General features: G+C 45.9%; 1 protein-coding gene across 4 annotated transcripts in view; it reads left to right on the top strand.

Annotated features, from left to right (window-relative positions):
- The window catches only part of SPMAP2 (sperm microtubule associated protein 2), a 321282-nt gene that overhangs the window by 223543 nt on the left and 71084 nt on the right, over positions 1–26655 (top strand). For 3 of the 4 annotated variants that reach the window (XM_075338028.1, XM_075338020.1, XM_075338036.1), the window contains one exon: positions 21501–21547. The exons of the other annotated variant lie outside the window; for it this stretch is intronic. In XM_075338028.1, coding sequence (XP_075194143.1) covers positions 21501–21547 — 47 coding nt within the window. The remainder of the gene's footprint in view (positions 1–21500; positions 21548–26655) is intronic. 4 annotated transcript variants of the gene reach the window in all.

The raw sequence follows: 26655 nt of genomic DNA, 5'->3' as shown, positions 1-26655 counted from the left end.
CCACACACACCCACCTCTTCAGTGGCAGCACTTGTGCCCCAGTTGTACACTTCACAGCTAGATTTGCATCAAGCACATTCAAAAATACGCCATACTTAACCGTCCCCAGGATGACAGCGGGGAAGGTAGCAAAGTCTTTGCTGAACCATGACTTGTTCATCTTGGCTCCTTTTAAAAAACACAGCAAGCAAGGGTTACTCCAAGCAAAGTCTCCCTTTTTTCCAAAAATTGGGCAACACACACACCCACCCCTTCAGTGGCAGCACTTGTGCCCCAGTTGTACACTTCAAGGCTAGATTTGCATTAAGCACATTCAAAAATACGCCATACTTAACCGTCCCCAGGATGATACCAGGGTAGGTAGCAAAGTCTTTCCTGATCCCAGCTCTGTGCATCTTGGATCATTTGTAAAAACAATGTAAGCAAGGGTTACTCCAAGCGGAGTCTCCCTTTTTTCCAAAAATTGGGCAACACACACACCCACCCCTTCAGTGGCAGCACTTGTGCCCCAGTTGTACACTTCACAGCTAGATTTGCATTAAGCACATTCAAAAATACGCCATACTTAACCGTCCCCAGGATGATACCGGGGTAGGTAGCAAAGTCTTTCCTGATCCCAGCTCTGTGCATCTTGGATCATTTTTAAAAACAATGTAAGCAAGGGTTACTCCAAGCGGAGTCTCCCTTTTTTCCAAAAATTGGGCCACTTACACACCCACCCCTTCAGTGGCAGCACTTGTGCCCCAGTTGTACACTTCACAGCTAGATTTGCATCAAGCACATTCAATAATACGCCATACTTAACCGTCCCCAGGATGACACCGGAGTAGGTAGCAAAGTCTTTCCAGATCCCAGCGCTGTGCATCTTGGATCATTTTTAAAAACAATGTAAACAAGGGTTACTCCAAGAGGAGTCTCCCTTTTTCCCAAAACTTGGGCCACACAGACACCCACCCCTTCAGTGGCAGCACTTGTGCCCCAGTTGTACACTTCACAGCTAGATTTGCATCAAGCACATTCAAAAATACGCCATACTTAACCGTCCCCAGGATGACACCGGGGTAGGTAGCAAAGTCTTTCCTGATCCCAGCGCTGTGCATCTTGGATCATTTTTAAAAACAATGTAAGCAAGGGTTACTCCAGGCGGAGTCTCCTTTTTTTCCAAAAATTGGGCCCCACACACACCCACCCCTTCAGTGGCAGCACTTGTGCCCCAGTTGTACACTTCACAGCTAGATTTGCATCAAGCACACTCAAAAATACGCCATACATAACCGCCCCCAGGATGACACGGGGGTAGGTAGCAAAGTCTTTCCTGATCCCAGCGCTGTGCATCTGGATCATTTTTAAAAACAATGTAAGCAAAGGTTTCTCCAGGCGGAGTCTACCTTTTTTCCAAAAATTGGGCCCCACACACACCCACCCCTTCAGTGGCAGCACTTGTGCCCCAGATGTACACTTCACAGCTAGATTTGCATCAAGCACATTCAAAAATACGCCATACTTAACCGCCCCCAGGATGACACTGGGGTAGGTAGCAAAGTCTTTCCTGATCCCAGCGCTGTGCATCTTGGATCATTTTTAAAAACAATGCAAGCAAGGGTTACTCCAAGCGGAGTCTCCCTTTTTTCCAAAAATTGGGCACCACACACACCCACCCCTTCAGTGGCAGCACTTGTGCCCCAGTTGTACACTTCACAGCTAGATTTGCATCAAGCACATTCAAAAATACGCCATACTTAACCGTCCCCAGGATGACACCAGAGTAGGTAGCAAAGTCTTTCCTGATCCCAGTACTGTGCATCTTGGATCATTTTTAAAAACAATGTAAGAAAGGGTTACTCGAAGCGGAGTCTCCCTTTTTTCCAAAAATTGGGCCACACACACACCCACCCCTTCAGTTGCAGCACTTTTGCCCCAGTTGTACACTTCACAGCTAGATTTGCATCAAGCACATTCAAAAATACGCCATACTTAACTGTTACATCTCGTGGCTCTCCTGAGGCAAGGACTGAGGCAGTCTCCCATTCCTTGCCTGCCACGAGCATTCCTGCTCAGCAGCGCCGAAGGTCTGCCAGACTGCGTAGTGTGCAGGAGATACCTTCTCAGAGAGGCAGCAGAAGGGTGACACCTAGTGGTTCTCCTGTTACAAGGAGTGAAGCGGTCTCCCATTCCTGGCCTGCCGCAGACTCTCCTGCTCAGCGGCCCTGAAGGTCTGCAAGGCTGCGCAATGTGCAGAGGTTTACTGCTCAGGGAAGCAGTGAGATTCCCGTTATCTCTGCACATTGTGAGACCGAGGATCCCGCCTCTATTTCCCAGAGGCAGGAGGGTGAGCATGTGCAATGCGTGGTGGGTCCTGATTCGCTCACTGACGTCACACGGCTTGATGACAAGGCTGGTGACGTGGTGAATCCTGACTGGCCAGGCTGGGACGTCGTGGACCCTGATTGGGTCAAGTCCGTCATCTCCGCCTCGCGCCCGCCCTCGGGTGGAGCTGCACCTCCTTAAAAGCTCCCCCTGCCATTATGGCGGCGCGCGACTGTCCTTCTATGTTTGGATGTCTGGCAGCGTGCTGCCACGCCACTGCTCAGGCATTACTGTCTCTTGTGGGCTTGGCCCTTGCTGCTCCGGCAGTACCTCGTTTGCAGGCCGTGTTCCTGCCTTGCTGCTCCGGCAGTACCCCCGTCAACAGGCCGTGTTCCTGTCCGAGGTGAGCTCCTCAAGTCTCCATTGGACTCACCTGGTTATTGAAAGCACACGTGCGTGGGCACCTCTGTGCTACCCTCGTGCCATATTCTCGTGACTTCCACTGGCACACGTGCGTGGGCACCTCTGTGCTTCCCCGTGCAACAGGTACACCGAGCCGTGAGATCCCTGCCATACAACCCTCACGGGTTAGGGCAGATCGGTGTACATAGATCGTCTGTGACATTCCAGACGATCGCTAGCAGCAACCTGCTCACTCTTCACCCACCATAGCGGCGGTCCCTTACACCGCACAGTGGACCTTGACCGGCGGAAGCAGTCCATTTCCCATCTTGGCACGCTTCCCCGGGTCCCCCTCATAACACTTAACCATCCCCAGGATGACACCGGGGTACGTAGCAAAGTCTTTGCTGAACCATGACTTGTTCATCTTGGCTCCTTTTAAAAAACACAGCAAGCAAGGGTTACTCCAAGCGGAGTTTCCCTTTTTTCCAAAAATTGTGCCCCACACACACCCACCTCTTCAGTGGCAGCACTTGTGCCCCAGTTGTACACTTCACAGCTAGATTTGCATCAAGCACATTCAAAAATACGCCATACTTAACCGTCCCCAGGATGACAGCGGGGAAGGTAGCAAAGTCTTTGCTGAACCATGACTTGTTCATCTTGTCTCCTGTTAAAAAACACAGCAAGCAAGGGTTACTCCAAGCAAAGTCTCCCTTTTTTCCAAAAATTGGGCAACACACACACCCACCCCTTCATTGGCAGCACTTGTGCCCCAGTTGTACACTTCAAGGCTAGATTTGCATTAAGCACATTCAAAAATACGCCATACTTAACCGTCCCCAGGATGATACCAGGGTAGGTTGCAAAGTCTTTCCTGATCCCAGCTCTGTGCATCTTGGATCATTTTTAAAAACAATGTAAGCAAGGGTTACTCCAAGCGGAGTCTCCCTTTTTTTCCAAAAATTGGGCCACTTACACACCCACCCCTTCAGTGGCAGCACTTGTGCCCCAGTTGTACACTTCACAGCTAGATTTGCATCAAGCACATTCAATAATACGCCATACTTAACCATCCCCAGGATGACACCGGAGTAGGTAGCAAAGTCTTTCCTGATCCCAGCGCTGTGCATCTTGGATCATTTTTAAAAACAATGTAAGCAAAGGTTACTCCTGGTGGAGTATACCTTTTTTCCAAAAATTGGGCCCCACACACACCCACCCCTTCAGTGGCAGCACTTGTGCCCCAGTTGTACACTCCACAGCTAGATTTGCATCAAGCACATTCAAAAATACGCCATACTTAACCGCCCCCAACACCGGGGTAGGTAGCAAAGTCTTTCCTGATCCCAGCTCTGTGCATCTGGATCATTTTTAAAAACAATGTAAGCAAGGGTTACTCCAAGCGGAGTCTCCCTTTTTTCCAAAAATTGGGCCACACACACACCCACCCCTTCAGTTGCAGCACTTTTGCCCCAGTTGTACACTTCACAGCTAGATTTGCATCAAGCACATTCAAAAATACGCCATACTTAACCGTCCCCAGGATGACACCGGGGTAGGTAGCAAAGTCTTTGCTGAACCATGACTTGTTCATCTTGGCTCCTTTTAAAAAACACAGCAAGCAAGGGTTACTCCAAGCGGAGTCTCCCTTTTTTCCAAAAATTGGGCCACACACACACCCACCCCTTCAGTGGCAGCACGTGTGCCCCAGTTGTACACTTCACAGCTAGATTTGCATCAAGCACAATCAAAAATACGCCATACTTAACCGTCCCCAGGATGACACTGGGGTAGGTAGCAAAGTCTTTGCTGAACCATGACTTGTTCATCTTGGCTCCTTTTAAAAAACACAGCAAGCAAGGGTTACTCCAAGCGGAGTCTCCCTTTTTTCAAAAAATTGGGCAACACACACACCCACCCCTTCAGTGGCAGCACTTGTGCCCCAGTTGTACACTTCAAGGCTAGATTTGCATTAAGCACATTCAAAAATACGCCATACTTAACCGTCCCCAGGATGATACCAGGGTAGGTAGCAAAGTCTTTCTTGATCCCAGCTCTGTGCATCTTGGATCATTTTTAAAAACAATGTAAGCTAGGGTTACTCCAAGCGGAGTCTCCCTTTTTTCCAAAAATTGGGCCACTTACACACCCACCCCTTCAGTGGCAGCACTTGTGCCCCAGTTGTACACTTCACAGCTAGATTTGCATCAAGCACATTCAATAATACGCCATACTTAACCGTCCCCAGGATGACACCGGAGTAGGTAGCAAAGTCTTTCCTGATCCCAGCGCTGTGCATCTTGGATCATTTTTAAAAACAATGTAAGCAAGGGTTACTCCAATTGGAGTCTCCCTTTTTTCCAAAAATTGGGCCACACACACCCACCCCTTCAGTGGCAGCACTTGTGCCCCAGTTGTACACTTCACAGCTAGATTTGCATCAAGCACATTCAAAAATACGCCATACTTAACCGTCCCCAGGATGACACCGGGGAAGGTAGCAAAGTCTTTGCTGAACCATGACTTGTTCATCTTGGCTCCTTTTAAAAAACACAGCAAGCAAGGGTTACTCCAAGCGGAGTCTCCCTTTTTTCCAAAAATTGGGCAACACACACACCCACCCCTTCAGTGGCAGCACTTGTGCCCCAGTTGTACACTTCACAGCCAGATTTGCATCAAGCACATTCAAAAATACGCCATACTTAACCGTCTCCAGGATGACACCGGGGTAGGTAACAAAGTCTTTCCTGATCCAAGCGCTGTGCATCTTGGATCATTTTTAAAAACAATGTAAGCAAGGGTTACTACAAGCGAAGTCTCCCTTTTTTCCAAAAATTGGGCCCCACACACACCCACCCCTTCAGTGGCAGCACTTGTGCCCCAGTTGTACATTCCACAGCTAGATTTGCATCAAGCACATTCAAAAATACGCCATACTTAACCGCCCCCAGGATGACACCGGGGTAGGTAGCAAAGTCTTTCCTGATCCCAGCGCTTTGCATCTTGGATCATTTTTAAAAACAATGTAAGCAAAGGTTACTCCAGGTGGAGTCTCCCTTTTTCCAAAAATTGGGCAACACACACACCCACCCCTTCAGTGGCAGCACTTGTGCCCCAGTTGTACACTTCACAGCTAGATTTGCATTAAGCACATTCAAAAATACGCCATACTTAACCGTCCCCAGGATGACACCGGGGTAGGTAGCAAAGTCTTTCCTGATCCCAGCTCTGTGCATCTTGGATCATTTTTAAAAACAATGTAAGCAAGGGTTACTCCAAGCGGAGTCTCCCTTTTTTCCAAAAATTGGGCCACTTACACACCCACCCCTTCAGTGGCAGCACTTGTGCCCCAGTTGTACACTTCACAGCTAGATTTGCATCAAGCACATTCAATAATACGCCATACTTAACCGTCCCCAGGATGACACCGGAGTAGGTAGCAAAGTCTTTCCAGATCCCAGCGCTGTGCATCTTGGATCATTTTTAAAAACAATGTAAACAAGGGTTACTCCAAGAGGAGTCTCCCTTTTTCCCAAAACTTGGGCCACACAGACACCCACCCCTTCAGTGGCAGCACTTGTGCCCCAGTTGTACACTTCACAGCTAGATTTGCATCAAGCACATTCAAAAATACGCCATACATAACCGTCCCCAGGATGACACTTGGGTAGGTAGCAAAGTCTTTGCTGAACCATGACTTGTTCATCTTGGCTCCTTTTAAAAAACACAGCAAGCAAGGGTTACTCCAAGCGGAGTCTCTCTTTTTTCCAAAAATTGGGCCCCACACACACTCACCCCTTCAGTGGCAGCACTTGTGCCCCAGTTGTACACTTCACAGCTAGATTTGCATCAAGCACATTCAAAAATACGCCATACTTAACCGTCCCCAGGATGACAGCGGGGAAGGTAGCAAAGTCTTTGCTGAACCATGACTTGTTCATCTTGGCTCCTTTTAAAAAACACAGCAAGCAAGGGTTACTCCAGGCGGAGTCTCCTTTTTTTCCAAAAATTGGGCAACACACACACCCACCCCTTCAGTGGCAGCACTTGTGCCCCAGTTGTACACTTCACAGCTAGATTTGCATTAAGCACATTCAAAAATACGCCATACTTAACCGTCCCCAGGATGATACCAGGGTAGGTAGCAAAGTCTTTCCTGATCCCAGCTCTGTGCATCTTGGATCATTTTTAAAAACAATGTAAGCAAGGGTTACTCCAAGCGGAGTCTCCCTTTTTTCCAAAAATTGGGCCACTTACACACCCACCCCTTCAGTGGCAGCACTTGTGCCCCAGTTGTACACTTCACAGCTAGATTTGCATCAAGCACATTCAAAAATACGCCATACTTAACCGTCCCCAGGATGACACTGGGGTAGGTAGCAAAGTCTTTGCTGAACAATGACTTGTTCATCTTGGCTCCTTTTAAAAAACACAGCAAGGAAGGGTTACTCCAAGCGGAGTCTCCCTTTTTTCCAAAAATTGGGCAACACACACACCCACCCCTTCAGTGGCAGCACTTGTGCCCCAGTTGTACAGTTCACAGCTAGATTTGCATTAAGCACATTCAAAAATACGCCATACTTAACCGTCCCCAGGATGACACCGGGGTAGGTAGCAAAGTCTTTCCTGATCCCAGCTCTGTGCATCTTGGATCATTTTTAAAAACAATGTAAGCAAGGGTTACTCCAAGCGGAGTCTCCCTTTTTTCCAAAAATTGGGCCACACACACACCCACCCATTCAGTGGCAGCACTTGTGCCCCAGTTGTACACTTCACAGCTAGATTTGCATCAAGCACATTCAAAAATACGCCATACTTAACCGCCCCCAGGATGACACCGGGGTAGGTAGCAAAGTCTTTCCTGATCCCAGCGCTGTGCATCTTGGATCATTTTTAAAAACAATGTAAGCAAGGGTTACTCCAAGCGGAGTCTCCCTTTTTTCCAAAAATTGGGCACCACACACACGCACCCCTTCAGTGGCAGCACTTGTGCCCCAGTTGTACACTTCACAGCTAGATTTGCATCAAGCACATTCAAAAATACGCCATACTTAACCGTCACCAGGATGACACTGGGGTAGGTAGCAAAGTCTTTGCTGAACCATGACTTGTTCATCTTGGCTCCTTTTAAAAAACACAGCAAGCAAGGGTTACTCCAAGAGGAGTCTCCCTTTTTAACAAAAATTGGACCCCACACACACCCACCCCTTCAGTGGCAGCACTTGTGCCCCAGTTGTACACTTCACAGCTAGATTTGCATCAAGCACATTCAAAAATACGCCATACTTAACCGTCCCCAGGATGACACCGGGGTAGGTAGCAAAGTCTTTGCTGAACCATGACTTGTTCATCTTGGCTCCTTTTAAAAAACACAGCAAGCAAGCGTTACTCCAAGCGGAGTCTCCCTTTTTTCCAAAAATTGGGCCACACACACACCCACCCCTTCAGTGGCAGCACTTGTGCCCCAGTTGTACACTTCACAGCTAGATTTGCATCAAGCACAATCAAAAATACGCCATACTTAACCGTCCCCATGATGACACCGGGGTAGGTAGCAAAGTCTTTCCTGATCCCAGCGCTGTGCATCTTGGATCATTTTTAAAAAAATGTAAGCAAGCAAGGGTTACTCCAAGCGGAGTCTCCCTTTTTTCCAAAAATTGGGCCACTTACACACCCATCCCTTCAGTGGCAGCACTTGTGCCCCAGTTGTACACTTCACAGCTAGATTTGCATCAAGCACATTCAATAATACGCCATACTTAACCGTCCCCAGGATGACTCCGGAGTAGGTAGCAAAGTCTTTGCTGAACCATGACTTGTTCATCTTGGCTCCTTTTAAAAAACACAGCAAGCAAGGGTTACTCCAAGCGGAGTCTCCCTTTTTTCCAAAAATTGGGCCACACACACACCCACCCCTTCAGTGGCAGCACTTGTGCCCCAGTTGGACACTTCACAGCTAGATTTGCATCAAGCACATTCAAAAATACGCCATACTTAACCGTCCCCAGGATGACACCGGGGTAGGTAGCAAAGTCTTTCCTGATCCCAGCGCTGTGCATCTTGGATCATTTTTAAAAACACATCAAGGGTTACTCCAAGAAGAGTCTCCCTTTTTTTCAAAAATTGGGCCACACAGACACCCCATCAGTGGCATCACTTGTGCCCTAGTTGTACACTTCACAGCTAGATTTTCATCAAGCACATTTAAAATACACAAGCATTTACTCTCCCCAGGATGACACAGGGGTAGTAAATTCCTTGTGGATCCATGACTTGTTCATTTTGATGAACGTTTGTCTGTCCACATTGTCACTGGACAGACGCGTGCGCTTATCTGTCAGCACACACCCAGCAGCACTGAAGACACGTTTAGAGACAACGCTGGCAGCTGGACACGCCAAAATCTCCAAGGCGTAAGTGGAGAGCTCTGGCCATTTTTCAAGATTTGAAGCCCAAAATGAGCAAGGCTCCATTTGCAAAGTAATGGCATCGATGTTCATTTGGAGATACTCCTGTATCATCCTCTCCAGCCGTTGACTATGTGTCAGACTTGTTGTCTCTGGTGGCCTTGCAAAGGAGGGTCTAAAAAAATTATGAAAAGATTCAATAAAATTGCTGTTACCAGCAGCAGATATGGTGCTACTGGTACGGGTAGACTGTTGAAGATGACGAGACCGTCCCATGTTTGTCAAGTTACAACTGGGAGATTCACTCCCTGCACCTGCACGGTTGTTTGGTGGAAAAGCCGAGCTAAGATCGAGTAACAGCTTCTGCTGATACTCCTGCATACGTGCGTCCCTTTCTATGGCTGGAATTATGTCACAAAATTTGGACTTGTACCGAGGATCTAATAGTGTGGCAAGCCAGTAGTCATCATCACTTCTAATTTTGACAATACGAGGGTCATGTTGGAGGTAGTGCAGCAAGAAGGCACTCATGTGTCTTGCTCAGCCATGCGGAGCAAGTCCACGCTGTGTTTGTGGCATAGAGGTGCTAACCCCCATGATCCCATGCCTGCCGCGTTGGTGATGATGAACGTCTGGACCTTGGTGATGTTGTTGTGTCTTGCGCATATGAATCCTCCTGTAGTTCCTCCCCTTCCTGATGTCCCACCCCCTGACTCCAAATGATGTTTAGCGTGTGCTCCAGCATGTAAATGACTGGAATTGTCATGCTGATAATGGCATTGTCAGCGCTAAACATATTCGTCGCCATGTCGAAACTGTGCAGAAGGGTGCATAGGTCCTTGATCTGAGACCACTCCATCAGGGTGATCTGCCCCACCTCTGCTTCTCGTTGGCCCAGGCTATAAGTCATGACGTATTGCACCAGGACTCGGTGGTGCTGCCACAGTCACTGTAACATGTGGAGAGTCGAATTCCAGCGTGTCGCCACATTGCATTTCAGGCGATGAACCGTCAGGCCGAAAGACTTCTGGAGCGATGCAAGTCGCTCAGCAGCGGTGGTTGAACAGCGGAAGTGAGTAGACAGTTTTCGTGCCCTGTTCAGAAGGCCATCTAGGCGGGGATAGTGTGTTAAAAATTGCTGGACAACAAGGTTCAACACGTGAGCCATACAAGGCACGTGTGTCACCTTGCCCAGGCGAAGGGCCGCACCCAGGTTTGCAGCATTGTCGCACACGGCCTTACCAGGCTGCAGGTTGAGTGGAGACAACCATTTATTAAACTCAGTCTCCAGAGCTGCCCACAACTCATCCGCTGTGTGACTCCTATTTCCAAGACATGTCAAGCTAAAGACCGCCTGATGCCGTTGCGCTCTGCTGCCAGCATAGTAATGAGGGGTGCGTGATTCCTTCTGCGCAGTGAGAACGCTGGTGGCATGACCAGGCAGGCTTGGGGCGGAGGTGGAGGACCCAGATGAGGTGGAGGAGGCAGAAGCAGTGGCGGAACTTGGACAGACAGAGGATTGACACACAAGTCGTGGGGATGGCAAGACTTGTGCAGTAGACCCTTCACCATCTATCACCATAGTTACCCAGTGCCCAGTCAGCGACATGTAACATCCCTGTCCATGCTTACTGGTCCAAGTATCGGTGGTGAAATGCACCCGTTCACACACAGAGTTTCTCAAGGAAGCGGTGATGTTGTGTGCGACATGCTGGTGTAGCGCGGGCACACCTTTCTTAGAGAAGTAGTGGCGACTGGGCATCTGGTACTGGGGCACAGTGACAGACATAAGGTCTCTAAAATCCTGTGTGTCCACCAGGCGGAAAGGCAGCATTTCGGTAGCCAAGACCTTACAGAGGGATAAAGTCAACCTCTTAGCTTTGTCATGGGTCACAGGAAATGGCCTTTTATTTGTCCACATCTGAGGGACAGAGATCTGGCTGCTGTGTGTAGACGGTGTTGAGTAGGGTGTCCCTGGAAAAATGCAGGTTTGTGAGGAAAGTGCAGGCGTAGACATGATGTTGCCTTCATCCAACGTTGGTGCTATCGATGTCTGAGAGAGCTGTACACACGCACTTGCTTCCCCTTCCAAACCAACTGAGAACCTACCAAGCAAACTGCCTGTTGCGGTTACAGTGGTGGAAGTTGTGCGTGGAAAACCAGGTGTGACAGCTGTCCCTACAGTCCTAGAAGATGAAGAGCGCGCGAATGCACTGGAAGGGGCAGGCGGTGGATGGTTCGCTCCGCTAGGTCGCATTGCAGCACGGTGAGCTTCCCACTAGGACATATGATATTTATTCATGTGACGATTCATGGAAGAAGTTGTCAAACTGCTGAGGTTTTGCCCTCTACTAACAGAATCACGACAAATATTACAGATCACATAATTTGGGCGATCTTTTGCTATGTCAAAAAAGGACCAGGCTAGACAAGGCTTAGAGGGCAAGCGACCTGCTGATCCACCACGACTAGTGCTCAGAGGCACAGTGGTGGCTGAGGATGCAGTTGTAGACGTGCTACCAGTACTCCGACTCTGTCCAGGAAGGCGCAAGGTAACTTTGTCGTCAGTTGCATCCTCCTCCACCGTCTCTGTTGACCTCCTCGAGGGCCTGACTGTGGGTTGACAGTAGGTGAGATCTAGAACTTCCTCATCAATTGTTGTGTTTGCACTCCCCTCACCCTCAGACCGAGCCTCTTCTTGCCCTGACCGAATATTTAAGTTGTCATCCCAATCTGGTATCTGCGTCTCATCGTCATCAGTATGTTCCTCATTGTCTATTACCACAGGTGTTTCAGTTTGTGAATAAGGGTCAACATTATGCTCAGAAACTTGGTCATCACGGCCTGAATCTGAGTCACAAAGGTTCTGGGCATCACTGCAGACCATTTCCTGGTCTGTACTCACTGTACCTTGGGAGCAGACCTCTGATTCCCAGGCTATAGTGTGACTGAACAGCTCTACAGACTCAGCCATCTCAGTTCCACCATACTGTGCAGGGCGGATGGAGACTTCAGAGCTGGGAGAAAGCAAGTGTGATTGGGATGACAACTCAGAGGACTGGTGTTTTTTGGATGCGGTAGTTGAGGTGGAGGAGAGGGCACTTGTTGGACCACTTGAGATCCATTCAAGCATTTTGTTTTTTTGGTCATCATCTACCTTTGTTCCAGTTGTTCGTGTCCGTAAAAAAGGGAGCACATCGGATTGTCCACGGTAAGTACATATTAAACAAAAAACAAAATAGCAGCATTAAAGGGCCATACATCATACTAAGAATAAATATGGAGACTCCTTGTGATAAGAGTAATAATAAATTTATTCCAAGATTGCAACAACAAGGAGACAACATTACAATTTAATGAAAAAAGTTCATAAGTGCAGGAAAGATGATTCCAGAAAGAGTTCCCAAACTATGGGCCCCTGCCATAATGAATACAAATCACTGGGAGGGCAGTTAGAAATTCAATTCATTGTAAATGCATAAATATATTGCCGCTTACCCATCAGAAAAAAGTACAACAGTGCTGGGCAAATGTCCAGGCAGGGGTCCAATGCAGGAGAAGGAAGTCCCAACGCGTTTCGCTGCGTTAGCTTCTTCGGGGGGCAGTGTGTGGCCAGGGTACCGCTGCATGGGTCTATAAATACCCCTACAACAAATAGCAGGGATTGTCACCACCTGCGCTGCGCGCGTCCCGGCTCGTATCATCCATCCGCCCACCACTTCCGGGTCTCACCAGCGGAAGTGACTCTAGCGTGACGTCACCTCTCACCGCTGGAGAGATCCTCAGTGCGGGCGGAATGGAGAGAGACGGGAGGCGCGCGCCGCGGACATCTCAGGTATGGGCAAGGAAGTGGGCGTCCCCAGCTTCACAGGACCATATTAAACATGGCGTGAACAGTGTCACTATTGGGCCGCACCAAGGCATCAGTATGAGATAACGGGGTGGACCTAAACACGCTGGTCAGAGCAGAGTGAGTGGTCCAAGTCAAACCCCCCAATAAACATTTAGGGCTATACATTAGGGCGGACCACAGTGACGCAACACACCAGGGGGGCATAAAGGTACACCATGGAGATAGTAAGGGGAGTATATAGTTCCACAAGAGTAATGCATGGACATGAATGGGATCACACATGTAGGCGAGAGAAGCACATAGATACAGGAAAGTAAATTGAACATCATTTCCACATATTTCTTCCTTCTCTTATTCTTTCCTCTTTTCTCTCTCCACTTTCACCCCTATTTTGGGTAATATACCGATCAATCCATCATGTATGTCCATTCAGGTCCTAGTGAACAGTAAACATCCCAGAAAGGGACAAATAAATACTCCACAAACGGAATTCATGAGTATTCCCTGGTTCAGAAGGTGTGCAAAAAAAGGGACACCGTTAAGAGGCACCTATACCGAAAAGGCCACAAACACAAAACAAAAAAGAAGAAAAGGAAGGGAACAAAAAGAAAAATATTAAAATCAATTAAAAACAACACATGTATGTCATATACACACATTAGTTGCCCCCAGGGAGACAGAAGAAATTTTAAATTAGAACCAATTATCCAATCGTATTCCATCCATTTACAGAAATGGCGAGAAGCTCAATTTCTCATTGAGACCATTCGGCGTCATGGTCCCCAAACGGACTATCCAACCACATTCCCTTTGAGCAAGGGCCTTACTATAGTCACCACCCCTCATCCCAAGGTGCACCACGTCAATGCCCCTCACCCTAAATTGGGCAGGGTCACAGCCATGTTTCACCTTGTGATGACGGGGTAGTGTGGTCAAACGCGGATCATCCAGATCCAGATCAGGTGCCGCTAGGATGTTCCTTACGTGTTCACATGTACGCACCCTTAACTCACACGTTGTGAGTCCCACATATATAAGGTTGCACCCACATGTGGCATAGTAAACCACATTACTTGTACGACAAGTAATGTGGTGACGGATCTGGAAATCTCGACCACCATCGGCAGAGGAGAATGAGGTTGCCCTTACCATGTTGCGACAGGCAATACACGTTCCGCAAGGGTAGAAGCCCCAATGTGGTTCTCCACTCCCAAATAAACGTGGCATCCTTGCCACGTAGTGACTACGGACCAGGGTATCACGCAAATTAAAGGCCCTTCTCGCTGTCATTGGTGGACAGTCTGGTAAATTTGGTCCAATGGATTGCTCAGTTTTGAGTACCCTCCAGTGGCATTTAAGGATTGCTCTCATCTCCCGCCACTTGTCATTATAAGTGGAGATAAAGCGGGTGACTGGAGCAGACTCCTCCTTACATTTGGGAACTAATAATTCATCACGTGATGTCCTCTGAGCCCGATGGTATCCCCTACGTATACTCCTTCCACTGTAACCCCTCGATAAAAACCTCTCCCGAAGGTCTTGAGCCTGTTCCTCAAAAAAATTGCTATTAGAGCAGACTCTCTTGGCACTTATGCACTTTTTTCGTTAAATTGTAATGTTGTCTCCTTGTTGTTACAATCTTGGAATAAATTTATTATTACTCTTATCACAAGGAGTCTCCATATCTATTCTTAGTATGATGTATGGCCCTGTAATGCTCCTATTTTGTTTTTTGTTTAATATGTACTTTTGGAGTGGCCTAAAAAAAACCTATATCTACCCCATCTGTTACCCTGAAATTTTGTATTATAATTAATTTACTGTGTATTTTCACAGCTCATGCCATGGGACAGATGGATACTGGACGTGAAAACACGTGGCAAAATAAACTGGAGCAGGTTTTTAATGATGATCCAGATAATTTTATGACATATAATTCTAGAGAGATAGAAGTTCTTACTGAGAGGTTGAAGTTTTCATTGAACCAGAAAACAAGAATCTGTTGGAATAAGGCATTCATGGAGAGATATCTGAGCAAGGGTCTTATACCCAGGGGATTACGGATACAAGTATTCCCGTCCTTCAATGTGGAAAATGATGATATTAGGAAGGAGTGGGAGGAGTTGGCGACAAATTGTTCCAGGGGCTTTATGGACCTTCTGGTGAAGATCAATGTAGCAACACTCTCCCGTTTGGAATGTGAGATTGAGGACCTGAAGAAGGACCTGTCATCTAAATTATCAGAAGAGTCCCTAAAAAAAATTAAATGAGGAGTTAGAAAAATCTTTCTCTAAATGGGAAAAAGAGATTATTGATATTAAAACAAAGAAATATAAAAGGGACTCAGGAGATTTCAGAAATAATTCCGTCTACAGATGGAAGCATCCTCAGAAAAATCAGAGGAGAAAGAAGGGGACAGGAACATTGGATCATTCCAAATCCTTCTCGGCTTCATCTCTCTCATCCCTGGATGAGGATCTCTCAATTAAAAGAGGCTTTACAACCTCTTTGACCAATAAATGGGGTAATAATAAGGAGAAACAACCGGCATCTAAATCCACCAAAAGGAAGATCACTCCCCCTGAACCGGCTGAGAAAAAGAGTAAAAACAAAACTAACAACTTAGAGGTGATTAACCTTTCAAATGTTATACTCTCCAAATCTCAGAAAGAGGTTTTGGAATTGGGTCTATCTTTCGTGCCTAATACCAGTTTTGATTATTTTACAGCACTTAAAGATTTAAATTTATTTTCACGAAAGATGGTTCTCAAGAAGCTGCATGCTCAGAAGGAGCTGCCGAATACTGGTCTCGACATATCTGAGACTGAGACCTTGGAGACATTGGAGGAGCTGGATGGTGGCTGTTCCTCGGCGCCTGGAGGTAAATTCCCCAAAAACATCTACCCACGGTCGACCACGTTCCCCCCTTTCTCACTTTGCCCAGCAGTGGAAATTTTCCACAAGTTGGTGTCTAATGACTTTAACAAACTAGGGGGCAGCAAATCGGGCAGGGATAACCTTACCCATGATCAAAGAATTGCTCTGGGTGAGTTGAGACCCCTGCCCGATATTGTAATTAAACCAGCGGACAAGGGGGGGAATGTGGTCCTTTGGCCGACCAAAATGTACGAACGGGAGGCCTTCAGGCAGCTACGGAACAAATCATCATACTCAATTGTACCCTCCAATCCAACCAATAAGTTCACGGCTGCTCTTTTTGAGATATTAGATTTGGCTTTCCAAAGGGGTTTGATACCAAAGAAGGTGATGGAGGGCCTTTTAACGAAAGACCCTAAAATTCCAACTTTCTACCTACTCCCAAAAGTCCACAAAGATCCCCTTGTTCCCCCAGGCCGTCCGATAGTCTCCAGCATTGGAGGGCTGTCTGAGCCGGTATGCAGGTTTATTGAATTTTACCTGCATCCACTGGTTCAGACTTTGCCCTCCTATGTCGGAGATACTACTGACGTCCTGAGGCAGATAGATGGGATCTTTGTGGACCCTGATGTCATCCTGGCCACGGTGGATTTGGAGTCATTGTATTCTTTGGTCAAACATGAGTTTGGTCTCCGAGCAGCGAGATTTTTTCTGGAAATGGGCGGTCTGGATGCACCAATGATTGAATTGATTATGGAATTACTTTCATTTATTTTGACTCACAATTATTTTTTGTTTAAAGATTGTTTTTTTCTACAGGAGTCCGGCACTGCGATGGGCGCGGCGTACGCGCCTTTGTATGCTCTCTTCCTAGGCTACTGGGAAAGGGAGGTGTTTGGCGAGGGCGTCCCCGCCACGTCCCAAGCGCAGTGCTGGCTCCGTTTTATTGATGATATTTTGATTTTTTGGAAGGGCACTTTTTCTGATTTTTCTCAGTTTATTTCTGATTTGAATTTAAATAATTACAATATTAAGTTGACTTTCAAATGTCATGCTACTCTTATTGATTTTTTGGATATTCACATCTCGGTGCATCCCGACCGCTCTATCCAGACTACAATCTACCAGAAGGAGACGTCAGTAAACAGTCTTCTCCATGCATCGTCTGCTCATACTCCTTCCACAGTCTCCGCAATCCCGATTGGCCGGTACTTAAGAGCCAAGAGAGTCTGCTCTAATAGCAATTTTTTTGAGGAACAGGCTCAAGACCTTCGGGAGAGGTTTTTATCGAGGGGTTACAGTGGAAGGAGTATACGTAGGGGATACCATCGGGCTCAGAGGACATCACGTGATGAATTATTAGTTCCCAAATGTAAGGAGGAATCTGCTCCAGTCACCCGCTTTATCTCCACTTATAATGACAAGTGGCGGGAGATGAGAGCAATCCTTAAACGCCACTGGAGGGTACTCAAAACTGAGCCATCCATTGGACCAAATTTACCAGACTGTCCACCAATGACAGCGAGAAGGGCCTTTAATTTGCGTGATACCCTGGTCCGTAGTCACTACGTGGCCAGGGTGCCACGTTTATTTGGGAGTGGAGAACCACATTGGGGCTTCTACACTTGCGGAACGTGTATTGCCTGTCGCAACATGGTAAGGGCAACCTCATTCTCCTCTGCCGATGGTGGTCGAGATTTCCAGATCCGTCACCACATTACTTGTCGTACAAGTAATGTGGTTTACTATGCCACATGTGGGTGCAACCTTATATATGTGGAACTCACAACGCGTGAGTTAAGGGTGCGTACACGTGAACACGTAAGGAACATCCTAGCGGCACCTGATCTGGATCTGGATGATCCGCGTTTGACCACACTACCCCGTCATCACAAGGTGAAACATGGCTGTGACCTTGCCCAATTTAGGGTGAGGGGCATTGACGTGGTGCACCTTGGGATGAGGGGTGGTGACTATAGTTAGGCCCTTGCTCAAAGGGAATGTGGTTGATAAGCCGTTTGGGGACCATGACGCCGAATGGTCTCAATGAGAAATTGAGCTTCTCGCCATTTCTGTAAATGGATGGAATACGATTGAATAATTGGTTCTAATTTAAAATTTCTTCTGTCTCTCTGGGGGCAACTAATGTGTGTATATGACATACATGTGTTGTTTTTAATTGATTTTAATATTTTTCTTTTTGTTCCCTTCCTTTTCTTCTTTTTTGTTTTGTGTTTGTGGCCTTTTCGGTATAGGTGCCTCTTATGGTGTCCCTTTTTTTGCACACCTTCTGAACCAGGGAATACTCATGAATTCCGTTTGGAGTATTTATTTGTCCCTTTCTGGGATGCTTACTGTTCACTAGGACCTGAATGGACATACATGATGGATTGATCGGTATATTACCCAAAATAGGGGTGAAAGTGGAGAGAGAAAAGAGGAAAGAATAAGAGAAGGAAGAAATATGTGGAAATGATGTTCAATTTACTTTCCTGTATTTATGTGCTTCTCTCGCCTACATGTGTGATCCCATTCATGTCCATGCATTACTCTTGTGGAACTATATACTCCCCTTACTATCTCCATGGTGTACCTTTATGCCCCACTGGTGTGTTGCGTCACTGTGGTCCGCCCTAATGTATAGCCCTAAATGTTTATTGGGGGGTTTGACTTGGACCACTCACTCTGCTCTGACCAGCGTGTTTAGGTCCGCCCCGTTATCTCATACTGATGCCTTGGTGCGGCCCAATAGTGACACTGTTCACGCCATGTTTAATATGGTCCTGTGAAGCTGGGGACGCCCACTTCCTTGCCCATACCTGGGATGTCCGCGGCGCGCGCCTCCCGTCTCTCTCCATTCCGCCCGCACTGAGGATCTCTCCAGCGGTGAGAGGTGACGTCACGCTAGAGTCACTTCCGCTGGTGAGACCCAGAAGTGGTGGGCGGATGGATGATACGAGCCGGGACGCGCGCAGTGCAGGTGGTGACAATCCCTGCTATTTGTTGTAGGGGTATTTTTAGACCCATGCAGCGGTACCCTGGCCACACACTGCCCCCCGAAGAAGCTAACGCAGCGAAACGCGTTGGGGCTTCATTCTCCTGCACTGGACCCCTGCCTGGACATTTGCCCAGCACTGTTGTACTTTTTTCTGATGGGTAAGTGGCAATATAGTTATGCATTTACAATGAATTGAATTTCTAACTGCCCTCCCAGTGATTTGTATTCATTATGGCAGGGGCCCATAGTTTGGGAACTCTTTCTGGAATCATCTTTACTGCACTTATGCACTTTTTTCATTAAATTGTAATGTTGTCTCCTTGTTGTTACAATCTTGGAATAAATGTATTATTACTCTTATCACAAGGAGTCTCCATATTTATTCTTAGTATGATGTATGGCCCTTTAATGCTCCTATTTTGTTTTTTGTTTAATATGTACTTTTGGAGTGGCCTAAAAAAATCTATATCTACCCCATCTGTTACCCTGAAATTTTGTATGATATGTCCACGGTAAGTAGTAGACATCTTACTTTTGCTGGAAGATGGTCTATCTTCAGCAGATGTTAATGGAGCTTTGCCACCTTCCCCACGGACAAACCCTTTTTTTCCTTTTCCAACACGCCTCTTCCCCTTTCCACCAGGATCTGTTATTTTGCCACTCATTTTGATTTCGACAAGATTGTGCACTTAAAATGTGGTAGTAAAAATTGAGAGGTGGTGTAGTTTGCAGCGGTGGTCTATCTTTATTAACAGCAGAATAAACAACAATAACTATCCCTGACAATGCAACTATGGCCCTTAAACTGGCTGCATAGTTTGCTAGTATAATGGCTTAGTAACAATGAGTTTGAGTGTGCAATGCAGAGGTGCTGCACATAGGTTTGCACCAGTGGGACACTAATGGAAGTCCAAAAGCCACTTTTAGGATGCCACTAAGTTTACTCAGTGTTTGCAAGTATAATGGTTTTGTAACAATGAGCTTGAGTGTTCAATGCAGAGGTGCTGCAAATATCTTTGCACTAGTGGGACACTAATGAAGTCCAACAGCCACTTTTAGGATACCACTAAGTTTCCTCAGTGTTTGGTATTATAATGGCTTTGTAACAATGAGCTTGAGTGTGCAATGCAGAGGTGCTGCAAATATCTTTGCAATAGTGGGACACTAATGGAAGTCCAACAGCCACTTTTAGGATGCCACTACGTTTACTCAGTGTTTGCTAGTATAATGGCTTAGTAACAATGAATTTGAGTGTGCAATGCAGTGGTGCTGCAAATAGCTTTGCACCAGTGGGACACTAATGGAAGTCCAACAGCCACTTTTAGGATGCCAGTAAGTTTACTCAGTGTTTGCTAGTATAATGGCTTAGTAACAATGAGTTTGAGTGTGCAATGCAGAGGTGATGGACATAGATTTGCACCAGTGGGACACTAATGGAAATCCAACAGCCACTTTTAGGATGCCACTAAGTTTACTCAGTGTTTGCTAGTATAATGGCTTAGTAACAATGAGTTTGAGTGTGCAATGCAGAGGTGCTGCACATAGATTTGCACCAGTGGGACACTAATGGAAGTCCAACAGCCACGTTTAGGATGCCACTAAGTTTACTCAGTGTTTGCTAGTATAATGGCTTAGTAACAATGAGCTTGAGTGTGCAAAGGGCAGGAGGGTACAGTGGCAGGGTTGTGGGTCTCTGGGTAGAGGAAAGGAAGCCTGCCTTTCTATCCCTCCTAATGGGGAAATGCAGCAAGGAAATCCCTGACCTTAGCTACACAGACGTTGTCATCTTGTGTAGCTGTTAAAATCTGTCACCTGACTGTCACCTATGGCTCTGACCCTGCCGGTATTAGCCCTTACAAGAACTAATAGAAACTTCTATCCCTATTCTGTATAGCGCTGTGTATAGAGCGTACACAGCAGTATCGGAGACAGGAGCTGCGCCAGCGGTGACTGACACCAAGACGCAGAAGGCAGATAATGGCGTGCTGGAGGAAAATGTCCGTTTTTATAATGCATGGACATGTGACATGGACATCCTATCACACATGCCGTTGCTTCTCTGGCTAAAAGTCCACTTAGCTGTGTGTGTGTCTGGGATTGGCTGACATGCTCGCCCCCGCCCCACTACACGCGCGCGCTTAGGGAAGGAAGACAAGGAAGAAAAAAAAAATGGCGATCGTCATTATCCAAACAGCAGTGATCTGAATGCGCTGTTCCTGCACACTATACACTGAAATTTCATAATAGTGTGAGTCACAGAGTGACTTACACTATTACAGCGGAAAGCCAGCTAGTAATTAGCTGGTCTTTTTGCTGCTAGAACCGTTTTCGAACGTATCTAGAACTATCGAGCTTTAGCAAAAAGCTCGAGTTCTAGTTCGATCTAGAACAGCACCCAAAATCACTCGAGCCGCGAACTGGAGAACCACGAACCTGCGAACCGCGCTCAACTCTATTCATGATATCATGTCAGATAATGAGAAAAAGATGCATATGTGTCTTTTTAGATAGTGTTTGTTAACATCTGGTTTCAACTGTAGATGGCAATAGATGAATGTTGGATGATTTTTATTACATGCTTGTATGAACTTAGGCTTATGACCAGAATGTCCTTGTATATGTGGAATCAATATTTCTACTTAATGTCTTCCAGACCATCTGTATACTGGCAGGACAAGACAGACATACACTTTACTTGTAGTAAGTTACTACACATTAACTATTGTATTCTAAAAATGCATGTTTCATTCTATGATTCGTTGTTTTTTTTTGGTTTGGGTGATAACTCAGAATGGTCTTTCTAGAATTTAAAATGCAGAAACACTGACTGAATGAATTTCATCAATTTTCTGATGTATTGGTTTTAGCAAATAACCTTTTCAGAAAATGGAGACTATTACCGTCTTTATAATAGGTATCGTCAGATAATGCTTTTAAATACATGCAAGATTGGAATGTACTAACTGATAAAATGTTCAGCTGTTCCTGACATATTAACACTTATTTTATTTACAGCTCGATGTATTGGAAACTGATCACTGCTTTTAAACAGCAGAACATGTGGAATGCTTACAAGCTATTTTCTACTGAACATATTATAATAATAATAATAATAATAATTTATTCATTTATATAGCGCTATTAATTCCATAGCGCTTTACATACATTGGGAACACTGTCCCCATTGGGGCTCACAATCTAAATTCCCTATCTGTATGTCTTTGGAGTGTGGTTTTAACACTAGAAGTCCCAGAAATTTCGAGGTCCCCCCTGAAGTCCCAAAAGAGGGTCAAATGACATACAATATACTGAATAGAACTAACTAGAAACTAAATGGCTAAACTCAATGGAAAACAACCACCTCCTGTGGTGCGACAGTAATGGCCTTAATTACAGAACAAAAGACGGTGATTATAGGATGTTAGCTAAAATCCTTCAGGTCATTCGACCCGTCTCTGGGTTCCAAAGGTAGAAATGTTAAATGACCCCTCTCTGGGACTTCTAGTGTTAAAGCGGACTAAAATCGCTGGAGTGCACTGTTACCTTGTTACAACAGCCAGCTTCAAAGCAGTGCTTATAAGTAGTGATCAGCGAACTTGGACTGTAAAACTCAAGATCTGTGCCGGATACCTAGTATCCATACACCAACCCCAGATATGGAGTTCTCACGGAACTCCATGTAACTATCCGGATTCAACCATACAGATAATTAAATAAAGAAAAAAAAAGTAAAAAAGAAAGAAAGAAAATAGGGAGAAGCAGGAGTGTTATACTCTCCCATGCGGCTGTAACACCACTTCCGGGGCTGCTCATTACTTTCATGCATATTCACTGCTTCCACCGCCCACCAGCAGTCCTGGCATCTTTGATTGGTTGCAGTGAGATGGCGCCCCCACCCTGTGTGACAGTGTGTCTGATTCTATGGAATCATACACACTGTCTGCGTATCTATAGTGGTGTAAAAATAAATAAATTGGCATGAGGTCCACCATATTATGATATCCAGCACAGATAAAGCATACAGATACAGGGTGCAGCCCCCAGGTGTGTGCTTATCTTGACTGTGTATCAAAATAAGAGTAACTGCATTCGGCTTTTTCTAAATTAATTTTAATCATTTTTAAAAAATGGCGTGCAGTCCCCCAATTTCGATACCCAGCCATAAAAAACTGACAGCTGGGGTTTGGTATTCTGAGGCTAGGGAAATGCATGGTGTCCCCCAGCCTAAAAATAGCAGCCTGCAGCATTAGATGCGACAATCCTGTCACTTTACCTGACTAATCCTGATTGTCTGATGCGGTGGCAATTGGAGTAATATAAAAGGATATTGACAGCTCACACCTGCCACTAAGCCCTAGATTAGTAATGGGAGGCATCTATGAGACCTCCCATTACTAATCTGTAAGTGAAAAGAAATAAATACAAACACCCCAAAAATTCTTTATTTGAAATAAATTACAAAAAAACACCCCCTTTCACCCCTTTTTTAACGCCAAACATTCAGTTCCGACGTAATCCACATGAGGTCCCATAACAATTCTGTCTCTGCTTCATACAGTCGGATTCTGTCTGAAAGTATGCACATTGCATACTTGCGGCCACGGGACTGCTGTTTCCAGCTCTAAAACCATGAATCTTCACAGCGCACAGTGCATGCGATGTGAGGATTCATAAGTCTGCAGTCACATACAGAGAGGATAAACCTGGCTTGACCGCTTTTGTCAGGTGCTATTGAGGAAGAAAGTAAACTATAAAGTAGAGACCCCAGCACTCAAATGATAGACAATAGGAATAATTTTTGCAATTTTGAGGATTTTTAATCATTTTGATATTCTGCAAAAAGTGTACCGAAATGAAAAGCAAAACACCCGACATTTCGGCTACTGGAGCCTCTTTCAAGATTTTGCCTGAGAAATGAATGGGAACAACATGGGTCACAAATGGACTGCTATCAAGAGCAGGTTGAGAGGTGCCCCACTTTTGCAGCTTGTCAAAATTGACAGGGAATAGAAAGGTCAGGAGACAGGGAAGTGGTATATGAACGGTGCACCTGCAGGTGGAAGCCTGGGAACTAGTGATGGGCAGTCTGGCTCTTTTTGTTGATCCGGTTCCCACGGCTCCGCTCACCAAAAAGAGCCGGCTCATTCAGATCGTTCTCGGCTCCTTATTAAATATGTGTTCACCCCAGGTGAGAACATATTTAAGATTATAGTGACGCTGCTGGAACCACGCCCACCCGTGACTAAACCCCAGCCACTTACAAGGGACCAATTAGATCGCAGAGTGGGCGGGGTTTAGCCACGGGTGGGCGGGGCTTCAGCGCCGAAAAGAGCCGTTTAGGGATTTTAGTGGCTCACTTTGGGGATCCGGCTCCTGTCGGTCACTGCAGGGAGCCGAATCTTTGTGTCGGATCGTTCGCGACCAACACTTCACTACTGGGAACAAGGAAGAGTCCTTTTGGAATAGTGGTAACAATGGTGCTGGGGTCACCGTCCGCACCACAGCCACCACTTCCTGGTCTCCTGACCTTTGGTCGATTTTGACAAGCTGCAAAAGTGGGGCACCTCTCAACCTACTCTTGATGGCTCCAGTAGCCGGAACATCGGGAGTTTTGCTTTTTATTTCCTTGCAGTTTTGTGAATTGCTGTCCAAACACAACATGTATTTCATAAATGATCTGATCTGTATATATTTAGGTGGTAGCTGCATGAAGTTATCAAAATCTTGCTTCTACACATCCACTGCCTGCTTACTAGATACAGCAATTATTACAAGCGTTACAGATAAAAATCTATTAGTTATGAGTACAAAAAACTATAAACTGCTGCAAGTCTGTATATGGCAGGATCTTGCATTGCTGCAAAAATAAATAATTGATAAAGGGTTATCCCTATTTGAATAGATTAATATTGTCAGACAGTGCTTGTAAAAACAAAGACTTTTATAATGTACTGCTTTTTAAAGTCTACAGCCGTTCTTCAGATTTTATCACTTTTTTTTTACAGCTAGTTGATTAGGACCCCAACCACTGCTGTATAGCTTGTAAGTAGTGATGGGCGAACCCGCAGATATTCGGGATCAGCAGATCAAACTGTGTTTTAAAAAAAAACCTGGTTTGGGACCGGATCTAATCCTGAATATTGCTGGGGCAATCAGGAAGAGCCAGGTAAAGCACTATGATTGTCGCATCTAATGAATGCGACAATTCTGGGGCATCTGTAGGCTGCTATTCTTAGCCTGGGGGGTTCCCAATAAACATGAGAATACCAGCCTCCAGCTGTTGGGCTTTATCATGGCTAAGTATCAAAATTGGGGGGGACATGTTGCTGTTTTTTTTTTATTATTTATTTAAGTAATTAAAAATAAAAAAGCCGCATGCGGTTCCTTTTATTTTGATACACAGCCAAGACAGGTACATAGCTGGTGGCTGCAGCCTATAGCCATAGGCTTTATCTGTGCTGGGTATCATAATATAGGGGGACCCTACGACAAATAGGGAAAGCAGCGTTAATCAAATGAAGGTAAATTATCAGCCCTGGAAGTGAATGAGCAGCCTGGCAGCAGTTACAGCTGACCCGGGCCTTGGTAAGTTCAGAGCACTTGCTCCCATCCCCCTATCCCTTCTACCAACATTTTTAATAGACTTATATGGGGATCTGAATGCAGCCCAGAACCAGATTTTAAAACACAGATAACACAGACCAACCGGTCATGGTTATCTGCGAGTCCGCTCATCACTAGTGATAACTTCTTATTCTTATAATAGCAATACCCCTTTGAATATACTTAACTTGCGTTGGCTTTAGGATACATTTATGACTTCTTCTCCATTCCCTTCTAAAGTGAAAAGTGAAAATTCTTCTAGTGATTTTTTTCAAGTCAGTGACAACCTGCTGGAATTTGTCAGTCTTGTTGTCATGTCCCCACCAGAGTCCGCTCCTACAACCTCTGCTTCGATCACCAGGTGATGCCGTGTTCCCACCGTGGCTGTGCTGGTGATAGGAGAGGAGTCGATGCCATTGGCTCTGGTGGGTGCAGGCTCTGCTCATCCACTAAGCTGGGTTTCCCTGGGACCTGCAGTACCATTGGCTGACTGTGGTGGCATGTGTCTTCCAGTTGAAGTTACCATCATTCAGCTACAGCTAATGGGAAGACACCACAACCTTCTAATTTCCCCTCATGTCTGCTGGTCACTGCCAGAGATAGTTTTGTATACCTGATTTCTGGTTTCTACTCTGTTCGGTATAGTGATCCCTGTGATTTGACCTCGGCCTATTTTCTGACTACCCTTCTGCCTGCCATTTTTGTACCTCGATGCCAAATTCGGATTTGACCTCTGCCAGGTTTCCTGACTACGTCCTTTTCTGCTGATTTTGACCCTGTTCTGCATCTCCTGGTTTGACCCTGACTGACTACTACTCTTCTCTGAATGGTAGCCTCCCACAGGTAGCGATCTCCGGGGCCCTGCAGTAATTCAAAATCCCTGTATAGGGGTTAAAGGGTTTTGGGGTTCTTGGGGTCCTGCTTTGTGAGCGGGTTTCCTCTAGCCTGTCCGTGATAGCCAGTCTGAGTCTGTGGTTCCAGGTTCCAGGCAGGTACACTTATGATCTAACACTTTAGCTATAAGTGTGTAAGACTGTTGAAGATTCTGCCATATGACATGCAGTGAAACCCCACAGATCCCTCGATAAGTCAATGAGGTGAGCCTGATACAGATTTAGGAGAGCATTATGACTTCTGTTAATAATGCTATTGTAAACATATCCATTATGTTATCTGAGCTCTCAAAAAGCACTACTGGTATTAGA

This window comes from Anomaloglossus baeobatrachus, chromosome 1 (genome assembly GCF_048569485.1).
Source record: "Anomaloglossus baeobatrachus isolate aAnoBae1 chromosome 1, aAnoBae1.hap1, whole genome shotgun sequence".
Taxonomy (NCBI): Eukaryota; Metazoa; Chordata; class Amphibia; order Anura; family Aromobatidae; genus Anomaloglossus; species Anomaloglossus baeobatrachus.
Note: the sequence above shows the minus strand (reverse complement) of the source record. Positions and strands in the feature narration are given on the sequence as shown.